The sequence below is a fragment of the Marmota marmota genome, unplaced genomic scaffold (genome assembly GCF_001458135.2).
Source record: "Marmota marmota marmota unplaced genomic scaffold, marMar, whole genome shotgun sequence".
Classification (NCBI taxonomy): domain Eukaryota; kingdom Metazoa; phylum Chordata; class Mammalia; order Rodentia; family Sciuridae; genus Marmota; species Marmota marmota.
Window position 1 is genome coordinate 15,244,733 of NW_026000164.1, and position 25,060 is coordinate 15,269,792.

Sequence of the window (25,060 nt, forward strand, 5' to 3'; positions counted from 1 at the left end):
CCTTGCCGCTGCTGAGGCTGGCTCTGAACTTGGGATCTGCCTGGTCTCAGCCTCCCGAGCTGCTGGGATTACAGGCGTACAGCACCCAGTGCCTCACCCAGTGCCTCACGTGTGCTAGGCAGACACTCTACCACTGAGCTACAACCCCAGCACTTACTTGACTGTTTTTCAGTCAAGAATGTCCATGCTATGAGCCTGGTGCAAAGGTGAGACTCTCCTTCCAGTCTAACAAAAGAATCAGGCAATTCCTTCAGTCTAGCTGCATGTATCATCCTCACTCCCAAGTCTGGGATGAGTACTCTAGCCCTGATAAGTGAAAGCAAGTTTCTCAAGTTCCCATCTCAAGATTCATACCTCTTTTATCTCATCTGGAGGAAGTTGCTCTACATTCTGTAGCTTGTTGACACTACGTCGGTGACTGTCGTAGTAGCTGAAGAAATCACTGGCGCTCTGTTTCAGCAGGTAGACAATAATGCCCAAACCAGGTAAGCGCCAATATGGAACCACTGGAGCTTGGGTATCTAGTAGATGACATAAAACTATGTTTCACTTACAAACACTTTGCAAGAATTTTTTTTTTTTTTTTTGTACCAGGACTAGAACTAAGGGTCACTTAAACGCCGAGTCATATCCCCAGCTCTTTTTCATATTTTAGAGACAGGGTCACACTAAGTTGCTTAGAGCCTCACTAAGTTGAGGCTGGCTTTGAACCCATGATCTTCCTTCCTCAGCCTCCCTAGCTACTGGGATTACAGGTGTATGACACTGTGCCCAGCCTATTTTGTATGAATTTCAAATGACCCACATAAAATAATGGATATTCCAGAATTTAAGGACATGTAAGTTACCACTAAAAGTAACCTATGACTACATTTAAACACCAGCGATAGTTCAAAAAAACAAGTGGTTAGGAGTGATTATAATCAGGTACAGACGTAAGACTGGAGACCTTGAGAGACAGAGAGAAAGAAATGTGGGTGGTGGACATCAGCAGAGTTTTTCCTTTATTGGATGAAGACCACTTTGTAAACTTTATGAAAGATACGTATTCTACCTTTACCCCTCAACCTGCAATGCAGACACACAAATTTGGTAGTGCTTAGCCCTAGGTGAGTAATCTCTGCCTCACCAATTAGCTGTAGTTATCTAGGGTTCATTTATAGACTACATCTTTCTGGTTATTGAATTGAATGCTCAGTCATTCTTTTCAAGGTACCAGAAGAACACTAACTGAAATACTGCAAATATATAAATGGGTTTAAATGTTAAAAAGTGTTTTACTACATTGTGTGTGTGTGTGTGTGTGTGTGTGTGTGTGTGTGGTGCTGGGGATTGAACCCAGGGCCTTGTGCATGTGAGGGAAGCACTCTATCAACTGAGCTATATCCCCAGCCCTACAATTTTATTTGGGTAGCAAAACTAGGTTTTTTGTTTTGTTTTGTTTCGTACTGGGGATTGAACCCAAGGGTACTTCACCAGTGAAATACAACCCTGACCCTTTTAATTTTTTAACTTGGGACAGGGTCTTGACAAGTTGCTAAGGGTCTTGCTAAGTTGCTGAGACTGGCCTCAAACTCTTGCTTCAGCCTCCCTAGTCTCTGGAATTACAGGAATATGCCATCATGCCCAGCTAAATAAGATAATCTGCCTTTTACCTGACTACCTTTCAACAAAGGTGCAAAGCAACAGTGGGATACCATAAAGTTATTTGCAGAAGAACTAGGGAGCAATAATGATACCATCCTTAGAGCAATTTCTTCTAATGACTGGGGGATGTCTTGGAAATACCTTGGTCATTTCAAGCTTGATTTGGAGATAATAGTTGTTTAGTGGCCCAAACTGCCAAGATGCCGAAAGGGGGATTGTATTTGCTTCTTTCACTACCAACTCCCTTAATTTTGCTCTCAAGTCAGATTTCACAGATGTCATGTGAGGGGGATATATTATCAACAGATGCTAAAACCAATCAGGATTTCCTAGACAGATTTTCTTTTCTAGTCTTCAGTGAAGATGTTATAGTCTTCAAAATATGTCATTATTGAGAGCCTTCTCCTGGTGAAATTGAGTAGCCTAATACCCAAATGACAACGATATCCTCAAAGAATTAGCATATGGTCTAATGCTCAGAGGACTCTAAAACATTTCAGAAGTTCTCACTATACTGACTTGCTCAAGTCTAGAAAATACTAGAGCATTCAAAGGCTAGCAAACATCAGATGAGGATGATTTGTGAGAACTGAAGTACAGAAACAGATTCCATAGGGGCCTAGGGCTATGTGATCTAAGAAGTAAAAGTCCTGCAGGAAAGGGTCTCTGGATCACAAATAATAAGTAATATACTACATGATAACCCCAACAATAATAATAAGAGCAAACAATTACTACTAATAGGACCAAGTACTACTACTATGGAAAATAATACTACTTTCCATATATTAACACATTTAATTCTTGTAATCAATTCGTTGGAGGAGAGTTTGTTATTTCCATTTCACAGATAAAAACCTGAGGCACAAAGAAGGTACCTAAATTCTCTGAAGTCACACCAATTGTTACTAGTAGAACTGGGATTCAAATCTCGGCAGTTTGTCATCAACTTGTGTTCTTGACTACTACTTTGTATTGTCTGTTTTCAAACCTATTACATATCTACAAGCTCTCGTGCCTAAAATTGGCAGAGGAAAATGAGGCTGTTAACCCTAAAAAAGTCTAAGGAAAAATGTTGACCAGTTTATAAAGCTTCATAAAATTGATTTTTTAAAGTATTAAATACAAATGTCATGGTATGCAAGACTGCCTTGGAAGGAAAAAGCAACTAAATAAAATTTTAAAAATTATAAGTGATGTATTATTAGCATATAATAAATGACAAAATTACAGTTTTGTTTGAATATCTGGCGAGGGGAACAAAAGCATTGCCTTTTTGACACAGCAGTCTCCATCAAGCTACAGACCTAAAAGATTAACAGACTGATGTTCATTTGCCAATTGCTAGAAAGGGAATACAGATCAGCCTAAAAGTTCCTGCTGGGAACCCATTCCCCTGAATGGAAAGGTGTTGAGAGCCACAGCTGAAGGGGCCCCAGCAAACTTCCAGCTGCCGGCTGATGATTGGCTCACAGCGGCCCCAGCAACATCTAGCTGATTGGCTCCTCTGCAGTGATGCTCATTGGGCTGTTTCCCTGCCCTTTCAGACCACGGAGCTGCTCATTGGGGGACTTTTTTGGCTCCGCCCACACGACCCAGCCAATCCGCCTCAAGAGCAGGAGGATTGTGGGAGGTGGAGAGGCTTGAGGTGGAGAGAGAGGCTTGTGGGAAGCCGGTGGTGGCAGTTGGGGCTCTGAGGGTTTTTCCTGAGAGGCTGTTTTGTTTGGCGTGTGTGGTTCTAAAAATAAAGTTAGTTTCTTTTGACAAGTGGCTCCTGATTGCGCCCAGCCAGACTGCGGCAGAAAGGGAACTCTGGGCAAGATTTCCAGTCATCCCAGCCCTTCTAAAGTAAAGGTAACCCCTCATTTCACATTGGAGCCACCTGAATGGGAAAGGTAACTTAACCCTTATGCTGAGGATGTAGGGTTGGAATCCTCTCAAGATGGTCCCTTTTTATTCTAGAGTAATCCCCTGACAATCAACTTTTTGAGTAGGGGGAAACTGAACCATGTAGAATTAATTTACTTAACCAAGTCAAGAGGTATTTTATACTTCTAGTTTAAATGACTTTTAACCTATAGACTATAAATCTCTATAGCCACTTTCCAAATTTCTTTAAGGAATATTCTCATCTATGAAAGATTACTTCAAACAAATTCATTGAATAAAAGGTATCTTTTATGAAGATTTCTGCTGGGCTGGGGATGTGACATGGTGGTAGTGTGCTGGCCTAGCATGCATAAGTCCCTTAGTTCAATCCTCAACAACATACACACACCTCAAAAGTAAAAAAAAAAAAAAAAAGTAGAACTTCTGCTTTCAAGAATGAAAAACAGATCATACCAAATAAATTTCTGTTTTCTCTGTGCCTTGCCAACAGAAAACCAAAAGCCCTAGACATAATACAAACAAAAGCAGACAGACACTATGGAAAAAATGCAGATATACTATCAGAAAACAGAATAGTAGGTGTCTGGGCCAGGGGTTAAAATAAACGATTAAATGCAAAGGAACAAGAAGAACCTTTAAAGAAGAGGAAAAAATTTATATGTTTTGATTGTGATAATAGGTATACAAATGCTTATTTTATTACTAAAATTATTCAAACTGTATATCTAAAATGATTGAATTTTTTGTATGTAAATAATACCTCAATTTTCAAAAGAATATAGTCCTATTAGCTAGGACACTTTTATAGTAGAGTTGGAATTCTTAGCATAATTATATCTAATAAGGTAATATGCTATTAAAATAACATTCTCAAAAGTCACACCACAGACTTTCTGAAATCACCACCAGTCTATTCCATTACAACTACTGAATACTAATGGGCTTTGTCTTTTTAGTGCCCACAGGATAACAGCTTTAAAAATTTATAATCCTGCCCCATATTCTGTATCTTCCCTACTGACTCATCAGAAGATAAGTTAGCCTACTTGGTATCTAAATTTACTTTGCCTTGTTATATAAATTTGTAACTACAATACAAAACCCAATTTAGTCACTGAATTCAGCTTAATCAGACTTAACATACAAAATTGCCTGTTGTATTTCATTTTCTTTACCCAGCTAGCTTACACTCCAAATCTAGATTTTTTTCTTTGGGATCTCAAGTACTATTTAAAACTACACTCCCCCACATGGCTCTTTTAGAGTTAGCCTCAGAAAATCATGAATTTTTCCGTTCTCTTGAATTCTCCAGGTTTATATGTGGGTCTGACAATAGTACCTCCCAAACCTTCTTTAAAGAGTTATTTTAAAATTTCCCCATTAATGACTCATATAAAGAAAAAAATTGCATCTCATTAAACCAGAATGAAGATCTACATCATGATAATGGCACCTTCATCCCTCAGATGCAGGAAAAAACTGGTCTCACCTTGCCGCGGTCCATCTCTATTAATGGTTTCTGAAAGACTAGGGGTGAAGAGACACACAGCATGCTGAAACGTAGGGGAGCTCTGTAGCATGAGTGACTGGCAATACTCCATTACGTTGGCACAAATCTAAAATGGAAGAACAGCAGTAAGAAAAAAATATCTGCCCCCTAAATAGTTTAATACCATAGAAATCTAGATTTAAAGAAGACCCAGGTTGTAAATCAACTTCTAAAATTATACACCTGTTATTTTCAACAGAGTTTTCCCAAAACACAAAAATCTTGTGGCATATTCCCAACAATTCTCACCCCCTCCTACCTGTTGCATGGCAAGTTCAATCTCATCTTTCTTGCTCACTTTATCTCCCTCCACATTATCATCTTGAAATTTAAACTGTCGCAGTCTGTCGGAGCCACCAAAGCGACTTAACAGTCCCAAGCACTGACGCTAAGAAAGAAAAAGATATTGTTCAAAATTAGTAAACTCTTTTTCTTCTTGAGATATGAAAAAAAAAAAATTAATGGGAAGTGGTACTGCTCTTAAAAACGTCTGTTATCTTACTTCCAAATGAGCCAACTAAAGGTAACACCATTAAAAATCACCTTTCAGTCAATTCATTAAAAGAATACCAATGTTTTTTTAGCAATTAATCCTCAATATAATTTAAATGCTTCCCAAAGAATTTTATATGCCATGTTCAAAATAGCATTTAATAATTCTTTGGGAGATAGTGGTTAATTGACACACAAGTTGAAAGGAAAATGAGAGAGCAACTAGAATTTGTTTCATGACAAACCACAACAATTTTGTCTACAAAGTTCAAATTTAAAGGCCATTACTCCTTTGTTGCTTTTAGAGATTTCTTTGGGGGGATGGGGACACACAGGTAGTCTTGACATATAACATGCATATGCTGCCATCTTGAAATGCTGGTACTTTTCACCTGAGGGTACATTTGTTCCTAGGGCTCTCAGAGGGAAAGGATCACTTTTCAAAACTGGCAGCACATCCAGTGATTAGCAGATGGGTTTGGATTCAGAACATGGATTCCAGCAGCAGCCATAATGTTTTGCATGTGACCTAGGACAAGTTACTTATTTCCTCAAGCCTCTATGTTCACATTTCTAAGATTGTTGTCAGGATTATATGAGACATTGTATTATATTTAAAGTGTTTATTAGCACAATGTTCTGCACTTAATCAGTATATAGTGAAAGCATTTATTTTAAAACTTGGTAACACTATATATCTTTCTATATATAAACAAATATTCAGTATATATATATATCATAACATACAACATTTTGTCATGTAAACTGATGTTTAAATAAGTTTGAAGGCAAAACTTTTTAATCAAATTATGAAATAAACTTCTTTTGCCAAAATAGAAGTATTTTTTAAACTTATAAATATGCCTTACATATATAAAATAGATATGCTTAAACATTTCCAAAGGTCACCTTACAAAAGATCCATCAAAAAGATTTTTTTCCCCCTCCCTACTGGTAAAAAAAAAGTGAGAAGACTAAAAAAAAAAACAGGGCACGTGGGTTTCACTGATGAGAGTACTACCTCTCTGGGCAGCTGTTTCCTAACATGCTGTCAAAAATACTATAGACATATCCTTGGACCCAGTTATACCATGTCATTTAATCCAGAATTTTAAAATGTACATAAAAATGCTGATATTTTTGTTGTGCTAGGGATCAAACATAGGCCAGGCAATCTCTCTACCACTGACCTACATCTGTAGCCCTAACATTTTTCTTTTAAAACTGAAAAAACAATTTATGAAAAGAGGACAGGTTAAGAAAATTACTATATGAAAATAATGGAATATAAATTCTAGTATATGATTATGCTGTAGCAAATAAAAAGGAAAGGTGTTTAGATCAAAGCAGGTTAGCAGGCTCCCAGAAACTATGATAAAATGCCTGATTGACAGTATGGTGGTTCCTCAAAAGAGCAGGCACAGAACCACCATTTGACCTAGTTACTTAAAGTCAACATACTATAGTGACACATGTATACCATGTTTACAGCAGCATAATTCACAATAGCCACACTGTAGAAACAGACTAGGTGTCCATTAGTAGATGAAAGGATAAAGAAAATGTGGTATTTATACACAATAGAATGTTCTTCAGCCATAAAGATAAATGAAATTATGTCACTTGCAGGAAATGGATGGAACTAGAGTCCATTATGTTAAGTGAAATTAGCCAAACTCAGAAGGTCAAGGATTGTATATTTTCTTTCACACAGAAGCTAAAGAGGAATAACAAAAGAAAGGTTTGGGGGCTGGGAGCAGAGATCTTATGAAAATCAAAGGGAGATTGCTAAAGGAAAGGAACCAGTGGAGAGGGAGAAGTGAAGTGCTGGGGAGTGATATTGGCCAAATTATGTTGTTATATTGTGTGTATGTACAAATATGTAACAACAAATCCCATTATTATGTACAATTTTAATGTACCAATAAAAAATATGGAAAGAGAAAAAAATTAAAAATAAAATTACATACATCAATTAAAGCCTAATTGATAAAACTATCCAGTATGTTTGGATATATTCAAAGGAGCTGCATGCAGTTGCACACGGCTGTAATCCCAGCGGCTCAGGACGCTGAGGCAGGAGGATTGCATTTTCAAAGCCAGCATCAGCAGCAAGTCCCTAAGCAACACATCGAGATCCCCGTCTCTAAATAAAATATAAAAAAAGGCTGGGGATGTGACTCAGTGGATAAGCACTGCTGGGTTCAATTCCACATACCCCAAAAAAGAAAAAGAGATTACAAACCTGGAGGAGAGTGTAAGAAACATTAGTAATAAGTATATAAAAAACCAAACAAATTTTTAAAAAGCTGCAGCAATTACCAACTCTAGAGAAAACAAAACATTGCATAGAAAAGTAGCAGTAACGTTCATAGCTTAATAATAAATGTCATTTACATGGTCATAATAATGTAACATTAAATATTAATATAACCAAAATTATGATGTGATTATAGTGACTTTTGGTGTGGTGCAATGAGAAATATGCAAATTGTATGGTGGAACAAAAGAACTAACAAGATCTAAATTCTCATTTTCTTAAATGGAAAGCCAAAGCTGATTTCCAAAATGGGAAATCAGGTAGCAGCAATATAAGCATGTTATTCAGAGATAATAAAGAATCAATTAAAACAGATGAAAGGAGTTGCCCAATCTAGGCAGCAATGAAGAAGATGGGCCAGACAACTGTTATGTTTTGTAACACATTTTAAACTGCTATTTAGAAATAGAATCAGTTACCTGGAATCTTCCAATATGTCCCTGTAGCTCCATTAGAGATCCTTCATTTACATCAACGTCAAGTTCACTTAATATACCTACAAAATTTGGAATACTTTATTAAATACAGTTCTATACTAAAATAAAAACTAAGAAATAGTAAAAGAGGTTCTGAAATTTACATTGTTTTGCATATGATCAGATTTTTGCCCTGAAAGTTTTGAGAAATATGATTCTACAAAGACTAAGTGTTTTTTATATATTAATAACACTGCAGCAGCACATGTGCATTTATATACAATCTAAAATTTAGATTAGTGATTTCAAAAAAAGACACTAAAAAATTTCAAGAAAAATGTTTTGTTTATAACCATAAAAGTTAAAAACTTCCTAAACTCAACATTGTTAACTACTTTTTATTTTATTTTTTGTAGTTATAAATGGACAGAATGCCTTTATTTTATTTGTTTAATTTTATGTGGTGCTGAGGATCGAACCCAGTGCCTCACGCAAGCTAGTCAAGTGCTCTTCCACTGAGCTACAGCCCCAGCCCATTAACTACTTTTTAATTAAAGACTTTAGACGTAGAAAGAAGTTTCACTAAAAAAGGAAAGGGGCCAACTTATACCATAAATACTGAGTGATGGTGGTGGCTGACAGAAAAAGAAACAAATTTCTGGTGGACTGAGCAGTATTAAACTCATACTCATGATTCTTATCTATCCCTCAGAAGTAACAGAGGAAAGACGATAAACCAACAAATGCTCTCGGAGACCTCGCAATTTACAGACAAGCATATTGAGAGTAATTAATTCTTAGAGAACTCAAAGGAAAAAAATCACTAGGAAAACCACTCCATGGCACTACTGGGACCTCTGTAGAGGCAATAAAGGCAGGCCTGGCTCAGTCTCATTATAGACCACTGGACTGAGTTGGAAACTTAGACATACCACAGGTTGGGTAGAGAGGACCCTGAGATCTCTTCAGGAAGGGAACAGGCTCCAAGTACCTCAACAGGCATGCTCACAACTCTTCCCAAATCTCAATTTCTCCCTACCCAGACTGTTCAGCTACTCAGGCATCTTCAGAGAAGAAAAGACCTTGGGGATGGTGGGTGAAATCTGATTATCTAAGACTTCTCCAGAGCAACAAAAAAATGGAGATAGCTTATAGTTAAGCACACAGAAACAGAAGCCACACTGTCTAGGAAACTACACTACCAGTGTTATCTATATGACTTAGGACAAGTTAAACTTTCTGTGCCTGTAAAATGTGGATAACAGTTTACTACTTAAGACTGTTGTGTCCTCAAACCAATTAAGTGATTTTAACATTGTCTGGCATATAAATGCTTAATAAATATTCAAGTGTTATCACTGATACTACATGTTCTGAAGGAAAAAAGACAATCATAGTTGGTCATGTGGCCATTCCAAAACAAAGACAGCCTTTAAACATTCTTAACAATTTGCAATTTGGAGAATGTTGTTTTTTTTCCTGGAGGGAAGGGATCTATAATAAAAATTAAAAATATCAAGACATAACCCCCCAAAAAGAAAAAGGATGGAGAAGAAGAAATGGTGTTTTGCAGTGAATCCATGTAAATATACAAAGAAAAATAAACAACTAAAGGTACTGTGATTTAAAATCTGACTGTAAATGTTATAAAACCTGACAAAGTAAAGATAACATACAAACATAAATTGAAGGTAGAAGAGGAAGTGTTAAAGAACACATCACTTCATCTTTCACATCTGGGAGTTAACTGATTCTAAAATTTACATGTAAGTAAAGAATTATATTGGAGGAAAAAGTGACAAAAAATTTTAATTATTTTCCATAATTTCTCATAACCATACTGACCTTTTAAGAGCTTATATCTCTATACTACTGTAGTGAAGAAACTTTTTTTTAGAATTTAGCAATCCCTTTTATTTCTTTTCACTGAGTTTTTTAATCTGTCAAATTTGTATAAAATTAAGTGTTTTCTAAAACAGCATGTGAGAAGGTAATCACCTTTGCATGTGTGTGTCCATTTCTCTCTCTCTCCCTCTTTCTCTCAGTTATCATACACAGTACAATGTTTGAACCTATTCATCAAATGTTAACATCTGGCAATTTATAGGTAATGAGATTTTTTTTTTTTTTGGGGGGGGGGGGTCAGGTTTGTGTGTGTGTGTGTGTAAATACACCAGGGACTGAACTTAGGGGCACTCAACAACTGAACCACATCCCCAGTCTTATTTTGTATTTTATTTAGAGACACTATCTCAATGAGTTGCTTAGCACTTCACTAAGTTGCTAAGGCTGGCTTTACACTCTTGATCCTCTTGCCTCAGCCTCCTGAGCTGCTGGGAATATAGGCATGTGCCATCACACCCATCTAAATAATATTTTAAATGTTATTAATTATCTCCTTGAACTTTTAAATTTTTTTTAATAATGATTGTATATCATTTCTATAACATATTACTTAAAAAGGCATGTGACTGTTAGTGGTACCAATTTCAAATAAATCATACACAGCTGCCAGATAACAAAAAACTGATTTCATTAAGCATATGTCAGTCTGTAAAGAAAAATTAAAAGTCCACTCAATACAATCAACTCACCAGGCAGTGCTGCTTTACTTATAATTCCTGTCAGCAGAGCCAATTCCTGCAAAGAGCCAGCACTAACATCCTGACAGCGGAGGATTGCTTGTATGGTATCTGAATGCGAAATGAGAAACTGCAACACCTGAGCCATGGAATAGGCAACACGGAGAAACAGGAAGAAGAGTAAGAAATATGTTATAAATGTGTAATTCATCTTTTTAATAATGTTGAAGCAAGTAATTCAATGTAATGAGGAAGAATAAGAGAAGCAATTGTTTTCTGCACTTATATATTTTATATCTTCAAGAAGCAAACATTTAACTAAATTCAAGTTTACATTTAATCTTAAAGAAGCAAACATTTAACTAAATTCAAGCAAACATTTAACTAAAACTAAGTTAAAGGTAAGAACTATTTCCAAGTCTGTAAATTAACATTAGAAGCTACTTCAGAAGACTAGAGTATAACCTGGTACTAATATGTGAGAACTATTAATTGGCCCTTATATTATTTATTTGTTTAAATGGAATTAGAATAAGAATTTTAAATTAATGAGTATAATATGGTTACTGAATTTGAGAAATTGCAATATGAAAAGTCTGACTACTATGACATGGGAACAATCAAGTAAAGCTTTCTGATGTAGAATAAAGGAGATCAAAACTCTGCCTTTCCACCTTGACCTTTCATTTTATTTTAATCTGCCATCATGGAAGATTCTCTCAGCACTTTCATATGATTATCTCAACTAAATTATAAATGCCTTGAAGGCAGAGACTAAGCCAAAACATGCTAAGTACCTCAATCACTCAGGAACTGTGCCAGCTTTTAGCTTTTAACATAGATCCTTAGTGTCGCCCACCACTGAATTCGAATCAGTAATCTGTACTTGCTGAAGAAGCTCTAGTGATTCTACTTCACTCAATACAAGACTGGTATTAGGGAACCAACGTCTTACGTCTAATGTCCCACTGCTACTATAAAATCTTAAATTTCCATAAAGACAACAAGAAAAGAACTAACTCAATGGCCATGTGTAGAAAGGGCAGTAGGATGTCACCTAGACTACTACAATGTAAAATAGGGTTATCATTTTAGAAATAGCAGCATCTATCCTGGTGAGACAAGCCTGAGCCTAATGGCAAGAAAGCAGATAAAATTACCAGAATTCAAAGCACTTCCGAAGAGTTCCTAAAGGTATCAAATATACTAAAGCAATATAACAGAAGACTACAGAATCATGATAGGCCTAATTAAACAGTGAGAATTAAATTATGTATTATTAATTTAAAGAAACAGAAATAAATGTCTAAATGAAAATAAAACTAATTTATGGTGTTAAAGACAATTTTAAAAAAAATTTCTAGTTGTAGATGGATACAATACCTTTATTTTATTTATTTATATGTGGTGCTAAGGATTGAACCCAGGGCCTCACACATGCTACGCAAGTGCTCTACCACTGAGCCACAACCCCAGCCCTAAAGAAAATTGATTTATTTAAATTATTTCATTCTGTAAACATTGCATATAAATATGGTGCTATTTTTAATATATTTTCTGTGCATATTCTTCTCTAAACAAATATCTAGTTAAATTATACCTTAAAAACCAGCTTATTCCTATCATAGTTAACTATTTTCTTTTTTTGCTATGGGGATTGAACTCAGGGGTACTTGACCACTGAGCCACATCCCCAGACCAATTCTGCATTTTATTAAGAGTTGCTAAATGCCTTAATGCTGAGGCTGACTTTGAACTCGTGATCCTCCTGCCTCAGCCTCCCCAGCTGCTAGGATTACAGGCATGCACCACCATGACCAGCATAGTAACTATTTTTTAGAGGAACAAATTCTGACCTTTTGCTTTCCATTGCACTAGTCTATTAATTTGCTTGAGTATTTCATTCAAACAAGAATATAAAACAAACCAATGTAATTCAGGGCAAAGTATAAGGGAGCCTGTTTTCTGTAGGTAGCTCTGCCACAAATAGGACTGAGGTCAACCCACCTGGCTTCCTATGCAATGTTTCTGCATTTGTAAAAGGAGGATTTTGTACTAAATAATCTCTAAGCATGGATTCATCTTACCTGCCCTGCTGCCTGCAAGTGCTGGGCCATACTGGACGTGAGGATGACCTGGCACAGCTGGAGAGCTGGAAGGAGAATCTGCCGGTAGCGATCCACTGGCGTGGGGATGAACATTGGAGGGTCTCTCATGCCAAACATGCTTGATTCATTTCAACCAAAATAAAAAGGAGAGGGTAATATTCCAAGAATTAACATCAGATCTTAACAATTCCATACTATTTACATGGCACGGAAACATGGCCAGTTGACTTAAGATGTGAAGCTACCAGTAAATACTCTATATCCCATATACATATCAGTGAAACAAACAAGTGTTTTTACCTAAACTTACAGCTTACTAAAAATGGAGTTAGTTGAAATTTGAAAAATCTTACTAAGGAAAATTTGTAAAATTTGGAAATGTAATGCCCCAAACATCTCCTAATGTTCCCCTGGGCCACAGAGACTCTAAGAAATAGATAAAAACAAAGGTTATTGATCATGCAGTAAGAGGTATCACTCAGAGGTACAGCATTTGCCTAATACAGGTGAGGCCCTAGGTTCAATTCCCAGCACTGCAAAAAAATAAAAACAAAGCGCAAAAATAAGAAACCAAAAAGTTATTTCCCTCTCTTATATTTGAGCCAAAAACAAATCTACATTGTTCATTACATAATATAAAACAAGATTAAAATAAGTTAAAATGAGGTTTTAAAAAATCACTTAATCTTTAAAATTAGGCCTCAGAATACTGTGATAATAAATTTTCTTTTATTATAAATGTTTAAATTTTTAGACAAATGAAAATGGTTGCCTATTGAAAGGGAGTTGAAGCAGGACATGGAAATAAAAGTTAATAAATAAGAGACTTTGCAAAGATAAGTGATAATGACAGGACATGAATTGCATCCCCCTTTAGGTAATGTGAAAATAATAATTCTCATATTTAAAAGTTTAGAAAGTAATAACAAAATAATTTTTTTCCTGTAGGTAATATAGTAATGCAGGTGAGCCATAATTATCCTTTACTAGGAGCCTAATCAATTTAGTTGTGGACACTTACCCTTGTGGGTCCATTTCTGGGCGCATGTCATAGACTTGACATTGTGCTAGTCTCACAATCACCCCAGATCTTAGAAGCTCTAAAGTACCCTGCTGTATCTTAGCCACTCTTGTGAGAAATGCCTACAAAGTTGCAGAAGGAAAATTACCACTGTTGAAATCATGTCCAAGGACCTTATATAAAAATGAGACACTCCTGACACATTTCTCATCTTTAGTCACCACCGAAGACAAGACGTTCTGAGCAGTTGCAAGGGTATATAATAACCTCCTTTCTCATAGGTTTTTTTGAGGACTCAATGGTACAACATATCTAAGGGGCTTGCATATGGTACTTTGAATGATTTAAATATTCAATTACACTGTAGTTTCTGTTATCATCATGTAGTCTTATGGAGGGTAGGGAAGTTTGTTTTACCAATACTAAGTTGTTTCTAATACTTAATATCATGCACCTGCGTATAGTAGGTATTTAATAAACACCTGTTGAATAAATGAAGGAGAAAAGAATTAATGAAGAATCTAAGACATTACTGCTTCTAAAACAGATTTGAGAACTAGAAAATGATGAAGTATATACTGAATCAGTACAACGGAATTTCCAAAAGTTAACTAATACAGTTTTAACTTTGTTGCTTTCTCTTCAAGGAATACCTGGTGTCATTTGACCAACACTGGCAAGCTGAATAAAGTTAGCAGCAGTCCATTTTTCAACTAACCCTCTCAGGATCACTTCATCCTGTCTTCTGCATATTCAGAAGATGATTATTAACACAGATACCCCATTTAAAACTCCTTAAAAATGATTACAGCTTATATGATAGAAACATTATAAATGTATGCCACATTAATTTTCCTTCATACATCTACAGCCCCAGAGTAAAAGAACTGCTGACCTAAAAGTAAATATGAATGAAACCTTACCATTTTAGATTCATAAGTATAAAGGGCCTTTAAAAGAGGAGGCTGTGGAGTGAGTAAGCTCTGCAAAGTACGGTCATCTTCTACCAAGCTATCCACAAGGACCTTCAAATAGCCACTGTTAGAAAGATACAAAAGCCACTGCTGCTGCTTATCCACAGAGACAATCCGATCAAGGAGAGCCAGGGCCAGCATCTAAAGGAAGAATGAAACAAAGTCCAAACATGCTGATGGCTACCAAAATCAATAAGAATAATTGTCTTTTTTGAAAATAGTTACAAACTTTTCTCATAAGAAGGTTACTTGCAATAAAATTTCCTTATATTGTTTTCTTGAGAAGTTGAAACTATATGTATACAGAATCTCAATTTATTAATAAAAGACAAACTTTCAGGATGAAAGTTAAATTTCTGAACAAAATCTAACACATTAACATAATGGCATAAATATATTTTAGCTGCCCTTCAATAGATGAATGGATAAAGAAACTGTTGATATATATACAAAATGGAATATTACTCAGCATTAAAAGAGAACAAAATTATGGCATTTACAGGAAAATAGATGGAGTTGGAGAATATCATGCTAAGTGAAATAAGCCAATCTCAAAAAACCAGGGGCCGAATGTTCTCTAATAAATGGATGCTAATAATCCATATGGCGGGGGTAGGTGCATGGGATAAGTGGAGGAACTTTGGGTGGGGCAAAGGGGGACGGAGGAGGCAAAGGGGTAGGAAAGATGGTGGAATGAGATAGACATCATTACCCTAGGTACATATATGACTACACTAATTGTGTGACTCTACTTCATACACAACCAGAGAAGTAAAAAATTTTGTTCCATTTGTGTACAATGAATCAAAGAGTTTTCTATTATCGTGTGTAACTGATTAGAACTAATAAATAAATGATGTATATATTTTAGCTGAACCTAGACATTTCCTTGTTAAAGTAGTTTTTAAAATCTTTTTAAAATAATTCTAAAATTGTATGTATTATAGAAAACCTAGAAAAATATATAAAAAGTATACAATCTAATAAATATTAAAGTTTTAAAACTTGACTCAGTTTACACATTCAGAAAGTCAAAAATACTTATTCAGTAACAATATTAACAGTTAATTTACCCTTCCAATCTCATGACCATCACAAGCATCTCGACAGACCACTTCCATAAGGGCAGCGCCATAACTCTCAATGATGGCTATGTTTTCTCGTTGTAATTTGCTAAATACATCTTCAGGAGCTGTCAGCCTTTCCCACATAGTTTTCTTTGCTAAAGAGTTAAAACAGAGAAAAACACTCTAATAAAAATCAGTTTAGTAACTAAGTAATTATAACTCACATACAACAAAAAATCTTTCCATTACTACATGCACACAAAGGACCACTGACCACCCATTTAGTCCAGCCAGGCGAACCTCACAAACACCATGCACATATCATGCTTGTGTACTAAAATAACAATGTATCACAAAAATAATAAACCATACTTAAAATAAATATTGAGACTCCAAGAGAATCAATATCCTCTGTTTATCCTGTTAACCAATCTCCTGTTATCTTTTACTGAGATTTTTGAGAAATTTGGCAAGAAAGGAACAGGTGTAATGTAGACAAAAATCTTCCTCCAAAACTATAGGTTTTTTTGTTTGTTTGTTTGTTTTTAGACAGGTTCTCATTGTGTTGCCCAAGCTGACCTTGAACACAATGGGTGGCTTAGATGATCCTTTCACTTTAGTCTCCCCAAGTAGCTGAGATTAAAGGCATGTGCCCCCATGTCCAACACATTCTTATTCTTTATTATTTTTAGTTGAAGTACTTAGTAAAAACAAAAAGTACTTCCATTATAAGGGTGATTTAAATATTCAATGGTAATTAATAGTATGATCATACATTTCATATAAGATTCATGCAAACCTTAGAAAACATTTGTAAATACACCAAGTAAAACAATATCCTACATATGAAATTAACCTTCTGATTTTTCTTCAACAACTACATAGCAGCAGTTTTTAAACTGGCATCTTGATAACTTTCTTTAACAAGCCATTTTTAAAGAATCAACTAAATATATACTGTGCAAAGGGAAGGGAGACACTGTACAACTCTGTGGACGACATATTTTGTTCAACAGAACTAGAGGTAAGTAAGAAGAGTTACAGAAGTAAATAAAGCTTACACTTTATTTGAGGGTATTTTTTTCCCTTACAGTATTCATGCGCTAATCTTCATAATTCTTATGAACTGAATATGCATCCTTGATTTTAGTCTTTAATGATTATGTTAAGATTCATTAATTATATGTGTGCTTAGCCAAAAGATGGAGAAGTGATTTTCTTTTTTAAAGTAATCATCTCTAAAAACAGAACAAGACTAGGAATTGATCTAATTCTACCTGCTTCTAAGGTATCTGGTTCATCTGGTCTCTGGGCAATTTGTAAGTAATAAAGCAGAGAGCCATATAGGTGAGTCCTCACTCGTTGAAATCCACCACCTGGGAAAATCAAACAGACGTAGGCATTTGAAAACCATTTTTTTTCAATTAAAGTTAAAACAAATTAAAAGTTGTAATTTATAGAAAATTTAGATTAAAAAAACCTGTCTTCAAAATGAAGTCTAACAGTTTCTTCAATATGATGTGAAGTGAAGAATCTCCAATAGAAGCAAAACCCACCAATGGGTTCTCTGCTGGAGGAGGTGAAGAGAAAGAACTATCAAGCATTAACGGATAATGGGCCTCTCTGGGTCCTGAAACCAATGGCTGCTTCTGTTCTGTGCGGACCGATTGGCTTAGGTGAGCAGTCAGGGTGAACACAGCACCAGCGACAACTGGCATTAATTCCTGTGCAGCTTCGTCATCCAGTATCTTAAAGTACAAAGGCAAAACAGAGTGAGGATCCTGCTTTCAGCTACCATTGACAAGTTTGTATATATTTAACTTTTCAACTACTAAAACAATATAAAAATGGAATATAAGTAACATTCAAAGGGAAAAAAGCTAATATATAGAGAGAAATTTAAACATAATGCAGAGAAACAGGCGCTCTTAACTAGAAGGGATTCCTATCAAAATTCCATTCCATAAGGATGTTTAATTTATTTGTTGTTGAAATTCACAGAAATGGTCTCACCACTAGGGTCTCATTCAATAGGTGTGGAGAGTGATCTATCTATGTATATTTTTACAAAGCTCGCTAGACAATTCTGATATACCTATAGTAGCTGGGAGCCCCTACTTGACAGAATTAATCCCTTTCTTAAGCAAAGCCTTGAGACCGGTATCATACAACTCTATTTTACTTTCAATCTAAAATGGAAAATAAGGATGACAAACTATATTGTTTAAATGGCATATATTTGTTCAACCTTATGAACTACTTTAGGAAGCATGTCACCTTATCATGTACATCTTGTAAAATATCACGAATAATCAGTTGTCGATCCTCTGCCTGAATGAGGTCCTGGGGACAAGCTGTCAGTATAATTTCTACCAGCTGCCTCCATGACTCCAGCACATGCCGTTTTGCATGAAGACACTGCAGTAATTTGTTTCTTCCTACCACATACTGAAGAATAGTGCTGATTTCCTAAAGCCACAGAAATTGAAATGCTAGGTTAATACACAAAGGCAAATAATGTCTGTTATTAATAGGTTCCTGTCAATTATTCAGAAAACATTTATTCGAAAACCCACAATGCATACCAGGCAGCAGATATCTTTTCATATTATTTTTGTGGCCAATGCTATGAAAATTAACATATAAAGTTCTTTGTGAGACAGAGGGACACAGGGGGAAGAGGGTGAGAGAGAGAAAGATGCAGGGACAGAGGTGGTATAGATGGAAATAAACTTTGTAACCCCATCTTTCTCCTTGAAATAAATAGTCTTTTTATATTTAGTTTAGAGCCCTAGAATTGCTTACACACCAAGTTCAAATGCATGTTTTCCTAACACGTCTTTATTTGTGACTTTCTACTTGGCCTAGCCAGATGTGTTTCTATGTATAAGATTCTTCCCATCTGACCTCTTACCCATAACTCCCCTCACTTGTAATGAAAAAATGACTCTCCTCTCTCACTAATAGTCTAAATCCCTAACTTGCATATCAGAAAATTTATGTGATATACCAGACATTAAGCTTCAGTTCAGTTTATAAAAATTACAAAATCAAAAGTGAAAGACTCAGGCTGGGGTTGTGGCTCAGTGGCAGAGCGCGTGCCTAGCATGTGTGAGGCACTGGGTTCAAATCTCAGTATCACATATAAATAAATGAATAAAATAATGTCCATCAACAACTTAAAAAAATTTTTTTTAAAAAGTGAAAGACTCCATGAAGGTTTAATTTTTAATGAGTTTTGTTTTGTCTTGCGATACTGGGATTATACCAGTGTCTTACATGGTGCTACGCAAGCAATCTACTTCTGAACTACATCCAGAGTCCTTTTTTACTTTATTTCGAGACAGGATCTCCCTAAGTTGCTGAAAGTGGTCTTGAACCTCAATTCTACTGCCTTAGCCTCCTGAGTAGCTGCAATTACAAGATGTAATCCACTGCACCCAGCAAATAATTAAGTAGTTTACTAGTTGATAAACTATAAGTCAATTTACAGTCTTGTCTTGTAACAAGTAACTTAGGTCATTTAAGTAATAAAAAAATAAAACTAATCTACTCAATAGAACTTACCTCCATTAGTAGTGGTCTCTGTCCTATGGCTGCCATACCCTGAAGAGCATTTACTTCAGCTACCAGAACCCTATGAAGAAGCTATAGAATTAGGGGAAAAAAGAACAACAGACAATTTCAGATACTGGTAGAAATAATAACCCCTAGTAATTACTATAAACTGGCTTAAAGGGAGTTTCAGATATCTCTACACATAAACTAACAATGGCACTGTTCAATTTCCAGACAAAAATACTAAGAATCTTTCACATTCCAGAAAGTAGTACCAAAGAGCCTCTGTGGCAGTCAATAAAAGTGCCCTGGTTATCTTCTTCTTTCTGTGAGGACATTACCATTTGCCTGATAGAACATTAAGTAGTTAAAAACTCTCCATAGTACTAGTTCAGTGAAATAATTATGATAAGGAAGGAAATGGGGAACCTTTTAAACAATTAGTGTGGTCTATTAAGTTTTATTTCTTGGCTGTTTGATTAAAAAAACAATGAAACAAATAAACACACACACACACACACACACAGAGACCAGTAAGCTAGAAACCAAAATCTCTTTTGCGGGAGGGGTTGGATTAAGTTATACTTTTTCTTATGGTTCAATGACTGAACCATTTGTACTCAGGATACTTAAAGCAATCCTCACCTTGACATTGCAGACTGTCTGTCCCCGTAAATTTTTATGTTCACAGTTAGCAATAACTTGTTCAATCTGGGCCCGATCAAAAAAATCCAACTGCAAAGGCTCAGGAATCTCCTGACTGAAGTCAATCGAATCAAGAATACTTAGAATTTTTCGACGTACTAAAAATAAAAAGCAGTAAATCAATTGTACTTGGGGCATCTGAAGAGACAAACAAACCCTCATACTCAGCTCACTCCAAGATTACTCTGTTCAGAAAGGGCATTAGTCTAGAAACTGAAGACTGTGTTGAAATCTAAATCTGATTTTATTTCTGTTATATCCACTTACAAAAATAATTTCCTTCTTATCCTATAACCCTAGCTATTAAAAACATTTATAAATGACAAATATTGCTTTACATAGTTTTTCTATACTAGTTCAGAATTTGCAGGCACAATAATCTCCATCAGTTTTAAGCAACTGACTATGTCTACAAAATAAATGTATTATAAAATTAAAGGTTTACCTTTTGTAGTAGTGTCAAAGTGAAGGAACCCAGAAACAGACCTATTTTCATCTTCTGTTCCTCCTTCACCATCTGCTGGAGTATCAATAATAATTGATTGTAAAATAAAGAACTCTTAAAACTACATTTCTTTGAATATGACAAAACATTGTGCATTTTATTTTTAGGTCACTGTGTCTAGGTCAAAAAGCCCTTTGCTAATGAAATTCAAATGCCAACATTGATGAAGACTCACCAACATTCATCTAATTCTTTCCATCCCTATACTATCATCCACAATTTCAAAGAGGATAATCACAATTTCAAAACTGGTAAGATCCAATTATGATAAAGAAATGATTCAAAACCTTATCTTTAATTCACATGTGTAAGACATACTGAAATAACTTTGGTCAGCTGGATAGTGGCGCACACCTGTAATCTCAGCGACTCAGGTAGCTGAGACAGGAAGACCATGAGTTCAAAGCCAACCTCAGTGAAAGGGAGGCGCTAAGCAACTCAGTGAGACCCTGTCTCTAAAGAAAATACAAAATAGGGCTGGGGATGTGTCTCAGTGATTGAGGGCCCCTGAGTTCAATCCCCAGTATCAGGGGGAAAAAAAAAAAGCAAAATAGCTTAGGTCACCCTGGCTCAGTATGAGAAACTCAACAAAACACTTTGTATATAACTGTATTGTGGATGTTTAAAACAAAAATAAAATGACAACCATGGGATGATCTTAAATTTTGTTTTTCTTTCTTTCCCCCTGGTACTGGGGATTGAACTCGGGGGCACTTGACAACTGAGCCACATCCCCAGCCTTGTTTTGTATTTTATTTAGAGACAGGGTCTCACTGAGTTGTTTAATGCCTTGCCATGGGTTTTGAAATAACGATTCTCCTGTCTCAGTCTCCCAAGCCCCTGGGATTACAGCCTGCGCCACCACACCCAGCTTAAATTTTATGTTTTGTTTGGTAGTTTGGTACCAGGATTGAATCCAGAGGTGCTTAACTACTGAGCCATATTTCCACCAGCCCTTTTTATTTTTTATTTTGAGACAAGATCTTGCTAAATGGCTTAAGGCCTCACTAAGTTGCCTGGGCTAGCTTTGAACTCATAATCTTCTTGCCTTAGCCTCCTGAGAAGCTGGATCATAGGCATGTGCCACTGCACTGGCTAAATTTTGTGTTTTAAGGAAAAATATTCTTACAGTGGAAAGAACTGTTTTGGTTGACAATTACATACTTAGCATAAAATCCAGATTTGCATTTGGACTGACAAAGACCAATTATGAGTACAATAAAACAAGTGTCAAAATTCACACATTCACCTGAGTATGGTTTCACTGGCATGTCATCTAGTAAGAGGTGTAGGAGCCTCTGGGTATGAGATCGCTGGCGATTCAGAGAAGTAACTCTTAGTTCTATTGAAGCCGTCTTCATAAGCCATGACATTTGGTTCAACATAGAGATTTCATATTCTGAAATTTAAACATATAAATTTAATTTCTTAGAGTCATAACACAGGATCAGAACAGACCTAAATATCCATAACTCATCAGATATTTTCCCATGTAAAGAAGCCAATTTATGAAACTTGGCAACATCATATTACTCTGTAAAATTCTAAAAGAAAAAAGATACAAAGGGAGAAAAAGTAACACAGTATATATCTATAAAAGATGAGCTAAAACAAATGAAGAATAAGAGAATCAAGTTTTCATTACCAGGATAATTTCATAAGGCTCTTCTAAGTCTGCAATTATGTGATATTAATACATAATATTTTGTTTGGAAGAGTATTTTCAAATATATATCTCAAAAACTATCATAAAATTCACATATTTAAAGTTAAACCCATACTGCATCAATTTTATGATTTTTTAAATATAATTAAAAACATTTGATTTAACATATAACTAGGGGTAGGAATTACATATATGAGGAGTTTTGAATTCAGTATTATTTTTATATGCTTGCCTTTGAAGTCCTAAATGATAATAGTGCAAACATAAAACTCACCAAATAACAATATTTATAGACTGATGCAAAGCTGATCAATTTTTTCAAAAACCCATACCATAATAAGTAAATATTAACTATTCTTTTTGATTAGTTAGGCATATAAAGAGTTTCACTGGATGCAGTGGCACGTACCTATAATCCCAGCAATTCTGGAGATTTAGTCAGGAGGACTACAAGTTCAAGGCTAGTCTTGGCTGGCTATCTTATATATCTTATGTTATCTTTATATCTATCTATCTGGTACCAGTGATCTATCTATCCATCCATCTATCTGGTACCAGGATTGAAGCCAATAGTGCTTAATCACTGACCCCACCCCTCAGCCCTTGTTAATTTTTTATTTGGAGACCATCTTACTAAGTTGATTAGGGCCTTTCTAAGTTGCTAAGACTGGCCTCAAACTTGTAATACTCTTGCCTCAGTCTCCCGAGTAGCTGGGATTATAATTATGCGCCTAGCTAGCTTTGGTAATTTATTGAGACCCTGCCTCAAAATAAAATACAAATGCTAGAGATGTAGCTCAGTGGTACAGTGCCCTGGGTTCAATTCCCAACAATGGAGGGAAAAGAGGACAGGGTTTCTAAAAGCTTTTTATATAAACAAAATCTCAGGACTAAAAAATAAGAAACTTATTTTGAAAATGAAGTGCAAAAAGGTTTTGCCATTAAATAATTCCCAAAGGTGTCACTCTTAAAAGTAAGTTAGGGGCTGGGGTTGTGGCTCAGTAGTAGAGTGCTCGCCTAGCATGTGGGAGGCACTGGGTTAGATCCTCAGCACCACATAAAAAATGAAATAAAGATACTGTGTCCACCTACAACTAAAAAATAAATATTAAAAAAAAAAGTAAATTAGAAGCTTCCAGTTACTAATAATAGAAATTTATTGGTATAATTTGTGACCCTCAATTTCCTAAAATAAAAAGATAATATAAAGTAATTTTTTAAAAAAACATAATAAGCCATATGGTCTGGATATAAACTGAATTCAGAAAATTTTTAAATATTAATCAAGAAAAAAGTAGAATTCTAATGATACTTGGTCTGTGATAATTATTATCCATCTCAACTAAGTTATGTTTTTCACTATAAACAGTTTTCAAATTTTTAAGACATAAATATGACTACACACCAAAAAAGTAAACCAAGAGTTGTATAATCACTTTCAGTAAAAAAAAATGTAAATTTCCTCCATAATTTTTTTAATCTAAAAATTTTCTTATCCCTTTCAACACAATCTTTAAATTTTGTTTGTAAAAGAATCAAATTCTGGGGGCTGGGGTTGTAACTCAGCAGTAGATTGCTCACCTAGCACATGAGAGGCACTGGATTGATCCTCAGACCCACATAAAAATAAATAAATAAATAAATAAATAAATAAATAAATAAATAAACAAACAAATAAATAAATAAAGTGAAGATATTAAAAAAAGAAGAAGAATCAAATCCTGTCCATAGTAAGATATGTTTAAATAATCTTATGATAGAAGCTAAAATGTCAGGTTTCTCAATCACAAATTACAAAAGCAATCCACAATAACACAAATGCAAAGTAACAAAATCAAAACAGAATTCCATAAAAATTATAACTGCTCCCCTCAAATACTGTATAAATCAAATCACTCATCATGAGCTTATAATTTTGTTAAAAAAGATTTAACATCCCTTATCCAAAAATCCCAAATTCAAAATGCTCTAAAATTCAAAATTTTTGAGTACCAAGCAATAAAATACTCTACATCTGACCACATGTGATGGGCTGCAGTCAAAATATACGTATACTAAAATGATTGTGTAAAATTACCTTCAGATTATGTGCATAAGATGTACATAAACATAATTAAATTTACACTTAAGAAACTTGGGTCCCATTTCCAATGGGATATGCATATGCAAATATTACAAATCAAAAAATATTCAAAATCTCAAACACTTCCGGTACCAAGAATTTCAGATAAGTGATACCCAACCTATAATAGCAAAAGAAAATAATGGCCTACCTGTGTTAGAGAAAGGGAGATGTTGCAGCTGAGAAAATAAGAAATCCTGGCTGGTTCTCAAATATCTCATAGTAGGACCAGATGTATCGGAGCAAGCACATAACTGGTATATCACCTAATGAAATAAAAGAAAATCCTTAAATCAGTCTTTTTTGTGTGTTATCTGGAAGACATTTGTTTTAAGATAACAAAATATTAACTTAGAGCTACTACGTGAAAAATTAAGACATATCAACAACAATATGGATAAAACCAGGTACAAAATATAAACTCTAATTTATAAATGT

The 25,060-nt window shown here is 35.2% G+C and overlaps 1 protein-coding gene across 2 annotated transcripts in view; it reads right to left on the bottom strand.

The window, feature by feature from the left end:
- Positions 1-25,060, bottom strand: part of Nup205 (nucleoporin 205) — a 68,931-nt gene that overhangs the window by 6,008 nt on the left and 37,863 nt on the right. Inside the window, exons 23-39 of one of the 2 annotated variants that reach the window (XM_015493800.2) lie at positions 24,774-24,888; positions 22,084-22,233; positions 20,775-20,846; positions 20,270-20,427; positions 19,634-19,714; positions 18,344-18,535; positions 17,547-17,814; positions 17,344-17,442; positions 16,073-16,221; positions 14,949-15,140; positions 14,026-14,147; positions 12,984-13,122; positions 10,909-11,035; positions 8,318-8,394; positions 5,346-5,474; positions 5,027-5,153; positions 355-521 (exon numbers count right to left, since the gene is read on the bottom strand). In XM_015493800.2, coding sequence (XP_015349286.1) covers positions 355-521; positions 5,027-5,153; positions 5,346-5,474; positions 8,318-8,394; positions 10,909-11,035; positions 12,984-13,122; positions 14,026-14,147; positions 14,949-15,140; positions 16,073-16,221; positions 17,344-17,442; positions 17,547-17,814; positions 18,344-18,535; positions 19,634-19,714; positions 20,270-20,427; positions 20,775-20,846; positions 22,084-22,233; positions 24,774-24,888 — 2,364 coding nt within the window. Of the gene's footprint in view, positions 1-354; positions 522-5,026; positions 5,154-5,345; positions 5,475-8,317; positions 8,395-10,908; positions 11,036-12,983; positions 13,123-14,025; positions 14,148-14,948; positions 15,141-16,072; positions 16,222-17,343; positions 17,443-17,546; positions 17,815-18,343; positions 18,536-19,633; positions 19,715-20,269; positions 20,428-20,774; positions 20,850-22,083; positions 22,234-24,773; positions 24,889-25,060 lie in introns of both variants that reach the window. The other variant, XM_048786904.1, reaches the window with a different exon arrangement.